This window comes from Lottia gigantea (assembly GCF_000327385.1).
Source record: "Lottia gigantea unplaced genomic scaffold LOTGIsca_138, whole genome shotgun sequence".
In the NCBI taxonomy this organism is placed as follows: domain Eukaryota; kingdom Metazoa; phylum Mollusca; class Gastropoda; family Lottiidae; genus Lottia; species Lottia gigantea.
The window spans coordinates 306,884-316,227 of record NW_008707580.1 but is presented as its reverse complement, the minus strand read 5'-3'; the positions used below and the strand labels follow the sequence as shown (position 1 = coordinate 316,227).

Genomic DNA, 9,344 nt, shown 5'->3' with positions numbered 1-9,344 from the left:
AATCCTAGCATAAGTTGAGATAATACCTTCAGATTTGTCAACCCAGTTTCCCCCTGTCCCCTTCATTAGCGTTTAAGATCCCTCGACAGTTGGAAATGGAAAAAGAGTTGGCCCATGCCTCTGCAAAATTTCCCTCACTGCACACTCCATGGTGTTGCCCGTCTTCATTAGCGTTAAAGATCCCTCGACAGTTGGAAATGGAAAAAGAATTGGCTCATGCCTCTAGAAAAATTTCCCACATTGCACACTGGATAAATCTGAAGAAATCATACCTGATTATCGTGTAAAGTATAGATATGTATTTTATGATCGTCGGCACCGCATGCTAATATTGGTACTGAAATAAAATTCAAAAAATCGTAAAATTTTAGGGTGATATAAAAATGTTAAAATAGAACCTGAAACATGTGGCCTACAAAAACAAAAGATGTAACCTGTGTTTAACTGAAAAGCTTTCCATCATTAGGGTCCTCGACGAATGTTCAAGAGGGCCGTCTTTAGACCCTAACTGAAGTGGCTATATTAAAAATAAAAGCTAATAAAAACAGAACGAAAGTTTGGTCTAATTTTAATAAGATTAACTGAAGTGGCTATATTAAAAATAAAAGCTAATAAAAAATGGAACGAAATTTTTCTTTGAATTTTTCTCAGTTCAAATACATCATTATAAAAATTCTTACCCGATGTATCAGGAATAACGGTAAAAACTATATCCAAACTAAAACCACTTCCAAACTTTATCGTTTGTAGCTCTTCAAAATCTGAGGAAGAAAAATGCAAAAGATCATTGTTTGTAATCTTCTAGAAAAACTTTGAACGACAAAATAATATGTAATTGATTCTAATAAAATTTTTTTTATATTTTTGTCTCCATTGTGATCTAACAAGTTTTTTCCAGGTAAGAAAAATTCTGATACCTGTGCCTGTGCTTCCGTGAGACGGCCTGGTGTCGGCTTTCACCTCCTAATACCTAACCCTTATCCTCCTCAAGGTAAGAAAATCTGATGCCTGTGCCAGTGCTTTCGGGAGTCGGCCTGGTGTCGGCTTTCACCTCCTAACCTAACCCTTATCCTAATCGAGGTAAGAAAATCTGATGCCTGCGCAAGTGCTTTCGGGAGTCGGCCTGGTATAAGCTTTCAACCCCTAGTACCTAACCATCATCCTTCTCAAGGTAAGAAAATCTGATGTCTGCACCAGTGTTTTCGGGAGTCGGCCTGGTGTCGGTGTAACCCCCTAATACCTAACCATTATCCTTCTTGAGGTAAGAAAATCTAATGCCTGCGCCAGTGCTTTTGGGAGTCAGCCCAGTGTCGTGTTTTGCTATAAATATCTAATCACAAACCATTAGAACACTGCTGCCGCCAAATTTTGACTGTAGAATCTGTTGAAGAGGAAGCTATATATGTAACTTCCGCACTTGAATTAGAGTTAATGTGTAGACCACATACAGCATTTACTGAGAGGGTATGCCCCTTTAAACAGGCCTTCTCTACATACTAAAATGATACAGAAAATATACAGCATTTACTGAGAGGGTGTGCCCCTTTAAACAGACCTCTACATACTAAAATGATATAGAAAATATACAGCATTTACTGAGAGGGTATGCCCCTTTAAACAGGCCTTCTCTACATACTAAAATGATACAGAAAATATACAGCATTTACTGAGAGGGTATGCCCCTTTAAACAGGCCTTCTCTACATACTAAAATGATACAGAAAATATACAGCATTTACTGAGAGGGTATGCCCCTTTAAACAGGCCTTCTCTACATACTTAAATGATACAGAAAATATACAGCATTTACTGAGAGGGTATGCCCCTTTAAACAGGCCTTCTCTACATACTTAAATGATACAGAAAATATACAGCATTTACTGAGAGGGTGTGCCCCTTTAAACAGGCCTTCTTGACAAACTAAAATGGTACAGAAAAATTCAATATTTTTCATTAAGAACACTTTTTTTTTGACAGTGTAATAGTTCAATTCTTTGAGAGTTGGATTGTTGTCTGCTAGGTGATTAGACGCCATGGGTTCGAATCCTCTTCAAGGTAAGAGAAACTCTGATACAAATAGTTTGTAAAGGTGTGGGGCACACAATCAGTCTTTGTCAGAGATTTTTTGTCGACGATTATAAAATCTTGTGTGTGCCCTTCCATGACAAGATTATCGCATCCCCGACAGGATTTATAATATCAAACAAGTTTGATATTTGTCTCCGATAGTTTTATCATCTGTAAGACAGACTGTCATCATCCAATCAGATTCATTTTCCTTTCAATTACATGATCTGCACATGATTATCAACATGGTGGAAAACGACCGACTGGAGATTTTTTGGTCTCCTCATGTGCCTGCAGTCAGTTGGTGAAACTTTTGACAAGACTCTAGGCGGCAACAAATATCGCCGACCAAGACTGTACCTGAGTCCCCACCTTTAGTCATACCTGTCCATTCTGTTTCGACCAAACTCTGACAGTTTTATCAACAGACCCTGATACGATCTCATTTTCATTATCTGTAATATAAACAGAAAATTTATTAGAATTAACTCAATTAGTAGTGAGTTGGATTGTTGGTTTTAAAGATGGGTTTCCTAATTTTTTAATGTCAAATTAAGGCTTGCAGATAATCAAAATACTAAATTAATATAATAACTATGTGGACTCTCTGAATGGATTGCTGAGTTGACAAATCTAGTCGCACGGCTGCAAAATCTGACACATTGTAGTCGAGCTTGATTTCAATAAAGTTTTCAGATGCGCCATTTTTTTTCTCCCTTCGTACCTTAGTGTCAAGAAAAGACGAGTCGTCATTTTAACTTTCAAACGTTGATAATTCTGAACACACATGGATATGAAGGCTCAAATTTCGACAGTGAGCTGTGAACACTATTACTGATTAGCTTAGCTAAAAAATTCCTGTTTCTGAGTCTAAGGTATGATTGGTCAAGAAATGGCGACTCTGTCCCTTTAATAAGATTACTAGATTTAACACTTACGCCATACAAGGGGCAATGAGGGAAATTTTGTCAGGACAAAAAATAAATAGATCACTCACTATGACTGGAGTTTTGAATCCACTGAACACAATTAACTCTATCAGTATGACCTGGTATAGATTCTAATATTTCACATGGCTTATTATCTCCTCCCTATAAAATACAAAATAAACAGAAATTCTTTTTAGAAAAAATGTACCTTTTACACCAGATGACAATAGCAAAACCAGTGGATTGACAAAAAATTTTCAACTGTATGCCATTTGTCTTAGAATGTTGTCCAGTCCATAGAAATATAAAATTCAGTGATTTAGTATTTAAGATAGACGCACTTCCCTCCCGGAAAATTCACGTGAAAATGATATGACTTTTCGGACTGAAAAGTTCCCTTTGTAAAAACATGTTGGCATTGTTGCAGTTTCGACCCCTTTCCATCCCCATTGAGCTATCGATTTGAAACTTGGCAGAGGGGTACTATATGTGTCCTGAATATTCACAGCAAATTTCAGACAGTTCCAACAGTGCCAAAGTGGTTAACATTTTCATCAACTCAAAGATAATCTAAAACTCTCAGAAGTACTTTGTAATTGATATTTCAATTCATACTAAAATGATTGTCAAGATTCAATTCAGAAAATAGTTTAGTCACTAACTAGCAGACAATTTTAATGATGAAGGCGAAGGCTGATGAAAGACACTGAAATATCTAAATTCTGACGTTGACAGAAAGATGGGGTGGCAAATTTTTACCTCTGGTTGATAAACCAAAACTGAATTACAAGATCCAAAGCAAATCAGATCGTTATAACCCCAATCAGCGGCGTGGCAAGTTTTATTGCAAGCTGTACTGATATAACATGCGTCGATGGCTTCCATCTTGGAAAATATTGGACCTTTTAGAGTTTCCTTGACTGAAAACCAACGAAGGGCGACAACTTTCTTTTTCTGGCCATTTCGCTTGGAAATTCTTTAAAATCATAAAATTTTGTATGTTTCTGCAATTGAATTACAGAATTTAATTGATTAATTATATTTGTATATTGTCAGACGACATTTTTAAGGTCTAAAAACTACTCTTAAGCCAAAATTTCAAGCAATTTTCTTAAATGGAGTTATGCCCCTTGCCTCACATTTGCCACAATGCTTAGAAAAATAAATGGATTTCTGAAACTCAAAGCTGCAAAAATCGGTGAAATTTTATTGAGAAGGTCAACTAAGATGGCTACCAATGGATGTAGAAATGTTTTGGTGGAACCGTTTTATGGAGGTTCCCATAAACAACTCATGGATTTATTGGAAAGAGAAATAGAGAGTTGCCAAATGTTCACGTTGCCTGCCAAAAAATGGCACTGGAAAGCCAGGACTTCAGCTTTATATTTTAGTCAAGTTATACCAGTCTCTTCTGATCACAGGTAAGGATCGACTTAAAGCTATCATGCTTTTATAGAAAGTAAATTTATCTATTTGTTATTTCATTCATTCATTCATTCATTCATTCATTCATTCATTCATTCATTCATTCATTCATTCATTCATTCATTCATTCATTCATTCATTCATTCATTCATTCATTCATTCATTCATTCATTCATTCATTCATTTATTTATTTATTTATTTATTTATTTATTTATTTATTTATTTATTTATTTATTTATTTATTTATTTATTTATTTATTTATTTATTCATTCATTCATTCATTCATTCATTCATTTATTCATTCATTCATCCATTTATTAATTCATTTATTCTTTCATTTATTCATTCATTCAGGTATGTGATGGCTTAATCATGCTTTTATAAAAAGTAAATTTCATTCATTCATTCATTCATTCATTCATTCATTCATTTATCCATTCATTCATTCATTCACATCTTACTTCAGTCGATAACAAAATGTTTCAGTCAATGTTAAGGATGTCGCCCTTAAAACTAACAAAATGTTTCCGAATGGTCTGTCGCATTTTGTTTTTTTAGGACAACATTTCCTTATTCATTTCCTATATATTCGGGATATCGCCCTTAAAACTAACCGACTATTCCGTATAGTGTATCGCATTTTGTTTTTCAGGACGATATTTGCCGAATTGGTGGCATTGCGTTCATCGTTTAATTTTAGGATGTCGCCCATAAAACTAATCGACGATTCACGCATTTTGTTTTTCAGAACGATATTTGCAAGTTCAGTATTAAATTTAGCCGAATTGGTAGCGTTACGTCCAGATATCGCCCGGCTAAATAAAGTCGTGTATGTCCACGAGAATCAGCTCTGTTATCCAGTACGAGTTCAGAAAGATCGAGACTTTCAGTATGGCTACAATCAAATACTAACTTGGTAAGACCTAGACCAAGTTATCCCCCCCCCCCCTCCCTCCCAAAAAATTACTGCAATTAAACACCATACACCATTGCCCCTCTAGATATATTACTCGCCCCTCCGAACAATCAAGTCTGGCTATGGATTTGCATTAAAGAGATTGTAAAGAGGTTTTCTAAATTTTTTATGTGTATCAGAGAGACACTGAGAGCATCAATTTACACCTTTCCAATTTTCAATCAGATGTCTGTGGTTCTTGTTAAAGAGATTGTAAAGAGGTTTTCTATATTTTTTATGTGTATCAGAGACACTAATAGCATCAATTTACACCATTCTAATTTTCAATCAGATGTCTGTGATTCCTGCAATTCCACTTAGAATAAGCGTTTTATGACGTCTCTAATTTTCTATTTTAGCCTGGTAGCTGATGTCGTTGTCTTCAATTCGAATTATAATATGGTGTCGTTTTTATCCGCCATTAATTCTTTTCTTAAAAAAATTCGCGACCATAGACCCAAAAATTTGGAACAAAAAATCCGGCCAAAATGTCGAGTCATCTACTTTCCCTTGGAATTTCCCGATTTGAGGGAAACTGTCGCTGGAAGTAGGCTTATTTCTGGTTTTGAAGACGTTAATACGAATAACGCCCTAGAATCCGATGGGACAGTTGACGTAGCCGCACAATTAGTGTCCGATTGTTCTCTGAATCCTAAAGCCAACAGTTGGATTTCGGGACCTGGAAGTGAAAAAACGGAAATTATAAGCAGCGATGCCACACCAAATAAGGCTATGAGTAAGAAAGCTCTGGGAGAGATTTCAGAATTTGAAAGTGTTCACTTAGGAATTTCAGGCAGCGATGCCACACCAAATAAGGCAATGAGTAAGGAAGACCTTGGAGAGATTTCAGAATTTGAAAATGAACACAAAGAAACTTCAAGCAGGGATAAGGGGACGAGTAAGGAGCTCAAATTTGGTACACCTGTAACGTTTCCAAGACAGCCCAATAGAGTTCTTCATCTAGTATGGGCGCATAGATGGTAAGTCTTTCAACGAAAGCAGGCTTGGGGACGGGCTGTACTTCAGTCGGTTAGAGCGATGCGATCTTTACATGACGTCAGCTATAGGAGTCTTGTAAACTGTAGCACAATCTGTTAGGCAAGACTGAAATGGTAAGTCTACCAACTAATGTAAGCCCTAGAAAAGGGAGGGGGTGTGTAGTACAGTCGGTTAGAGCGATGCGATCTTTACATGACGTCAGCTATAGGAGTTCTGTAAACTGTAGCACAGTCTGTTAGGACGTTGCGTTCTTTACATGACGTCATTTGCTTGGTTATGTTGATACTCGTGAATCTAAGTAGTTATCCTTGTAAAAATGCATAGTTACTAAACGTCCGAACCTCTTTGTAGAATGAAAATCCGATCTTCGTTCGTCTACAATTTAATATTAACTAATTGTGAATAAAACTGTATATTTTCAGGGAACATGATAAAGATCCCGAGACGTTGTTTAAGGTTTTATATGATTTACATGATAATGGGTACCAGTTTAAATTATCAGTTTTAGGAGAAAGATTCACAGAAATTCCTGGTACGATTAGTAGACTCGATCTATTTTTATATGAGTATATTATTTTTTCATATTATGTCTTGGTAGGGGCCTACATATGAGAATGTAGTTTTATGGTCGTCATTGCGAACTTCTGGACAAATATTACAAATCTGTTTCTTGCATCTTGACTGATTTTTTTGGTCGGGTTGTATATCATGATGTTGAGCTAGATAGTAGTGGCGGGTGTCGCGATCAAAGCAGACCATGCTTACTCTTTTCAAAACACCTGATGGTACTTCTCTTTTGAGTCTACTCGTAGGTCCAGATTTGTCGGACTAATGATATAAGTAACAACCAATGCGTGTATCACTCTCAAAAATGGAATTCTAGCACCTTGTTTACCTGTAATTAGGTCAAACGTATTGGAAAGTACCTGTTTGTGCCAGTCAAAATGTCACATGATTAAGAAATTCTGAACCATTAAGCAAGTCGCTTTATGGAAAATTTAGCCAAAGCTGATTAGATAAAATGTGGGTTAGGCTCTTAAGAAATTATTTATTTTTTCAGAAATATTTATGGAAGCTAAAGAGAAACTAAAAGATCATATTTTACATTGGGGATATTTAGATAGTAAACTACGGTACTATCAAGTCTTACAGCAGGCTGATGTTTCGATATCTACAGCTCTTCATGAATTCTACGGCGTAGCTATGTAAGTATTCGGCAATCCTCGGCTGTTTCCGTAAAGCAGCGTGGCTAATGAGTTATCCTGGGCTGTTTCCGTAAAGCAGTGTGGCTAATGGGTAATTCTCGGCTGTTTCCGTAAAGCAGTGTGGCTATTGGGCAATTCTCGGCTGTTTCCGTTAAGCAGTGTGGCTATTGGGCAATTCTCGGCTGTTTCCGTAAAGCAGTGTGGCTATTGGGCAATTCTCGACTGTTTCCGTAAAGCAGCTTGGCTATTGGGCAATTCTCGGCTGTTTCCGTAAAGCAGTGTGGCTATTGGGCAATTCTCGGCTGTTTCCGTTAAGCAGTGTGGCTATTGGGCAATTCTCGGCTGTTTCCGTAAAGCAGTGTGGCTATTGGGCAATTCTCGGCTGTTTCCGTAAAGCAGCTTGGCTATTGGGCAATTCTCGGCTGTTTCCGTAAAGCAGTGTGGCTATTGGGCAATTCTCGACTGTTTCCGTAAAGCAGTGTGGCTATTGGGCAATTGTCGGCTGTTTCCGTTAAGCAGCGTGGCTATGTAAGTATCCAACCATTCGGCAATCCTCGACAGTTTCCGTAAGGAGCGTGGCTATCCACAATTTGGCAATTCTCGACTGTTTCCGTAAAGCAGTGTGGCTATTGGGCAATTCTCGGCTGTTTCCGTAAAGCAGTGTGGCTATTGAGCAATTCTCGGCTGTTTCCGTAAAGCAGTGTGGCTATTGGGCAATTCTCGGCTGTTTCCGTAAAGCAGTGTGGCTATTGGGCAATTCTCGGCTGTTTCCGTAAAGCAGTGTGGCTATTGGGCAAGTCTCGACTGTTTCCGTAAAGCAGCTTGGCTATGTAGCGTGTTAACTCTATGACGTCTGCTTTAACCAATCAAATTTCTACCCTCTCCAGCGCTGACATTTTGTGACGCGGTGTTTATCAGGTTAGGTCAAAAGGTAAATTTGACGAACGTTCAAGAGGGCTGTCGTCAGACCCTTACTGGAGTGCCTATAAAAAAAGAAACGAAAGTTTGGTCTGACTTGCAATTCTAGTTACCTAATCGCACGATAAGATAACTATATTTGGCCATAGTTCTTATAATTGTGGTGACAATAAGGCCAAACTTGTTCGAGGTAATTTTTTGTTCATATTACTGCAGACGAGACCCCTTTAAAATTTTTGTATCTTTTTTAGGTTAGAAAGTGTGTATTTCGGATGTTTTCCACTGTGCCCAAATAAACTGGTTTATCCAGAAATATTTCCAGGTAATTTCATTTACATTTTTGTCTTGATATTTCCCAAATGGTGCAGAAAAGTAGGACGTAAAACTCCATTCATTTCATTTCATTTGTCTTGATATTTGAAAGTTAACCTTAATCCAAAACTAGCTGTCCTGATGAGGATTGTGTATCAGAAACACATGTTGGTAGTATGAGATGAGCTCTAATCAATTAGCTAACAGTAAGTCTCATTTATAAACTAGCTGTCCTGATGAGGATTGTGTATCAGAAACATGTCAGCAGTATGAGATGAGCTCTACTAAACTTCCATTTCTAAAACTAGCTGTCCTGATGAGGATTGTGTATCAGAAACATGAGAGTAGTATGAGATGAGGTTTAGTCAATTAGTAAACATTAAGTCATAAGCTTATATTAGAAAGTTAACCTCCATTTCTAAAACTAGCTGTCCTGATGAGGATTGTGTATCAGAAACACTCGTCGACAGCATCGGCATATCTTCTAAATATCTCAATTTCCAAGCGAACTGTCCTGATGAGGATTGTATACC

General features: G+C 37.3%; 2 protein-coding genes across 2 annotated transcripts in view; one reads left to right on the top strand and one right to left on the bottom strand.

Annotated features, from left to right (window-relative positions):
- Positions 1-6,642, bottom strand: part of LOTGIDRAFT_207709 (hypothetical protein) — a gene marked incomplete at its 5' end in the record, with an annotated part of 19,991 nt that extends 13,349 nt beyond the window's left edge. The window contains 5 exons of the mRNA XM_009049533.1: positions 1,343-1,496; positions 2,451-2,521; positions 3,064-3,157; positions 3,755-3,846; positions 6,633-6,642. Of these exons, the coding sequence (XP_009047781.1) occupies positions 1,343-1,496; positions 2,451-2,521; positions 3,064-3,157; positions 3,755-3,846; positions 6,633-6,642 (421 nt within the window). The remainder of the gene's footprint in view (positions 1-1,342; positions 1,497-2,450; positions 2,522-3,063; positions 3,158-3,754; positions 3,847-6,632) is intronic.
- Positions 6,643-6,799: 157 nt separating this feature from the next.
- LOTGIDRAFT_139589 (hypothetical protein) lies at positions 6,800-8,913 on the top strand (the record flags this gene model as incomplete). The annotated part of the gene is made up of 3 exons (XM_009049532.1): positions 6,800-6,908; positions 7,437-7,581; positions 8,751-8,913. Coding segments are annotated over 3 exons (417 nt in total), but the record flags the coding sequence as incomplete, so codon positions are not given.
- Positions 8,914-9,344: the final 431 nt, after the last annotated feature.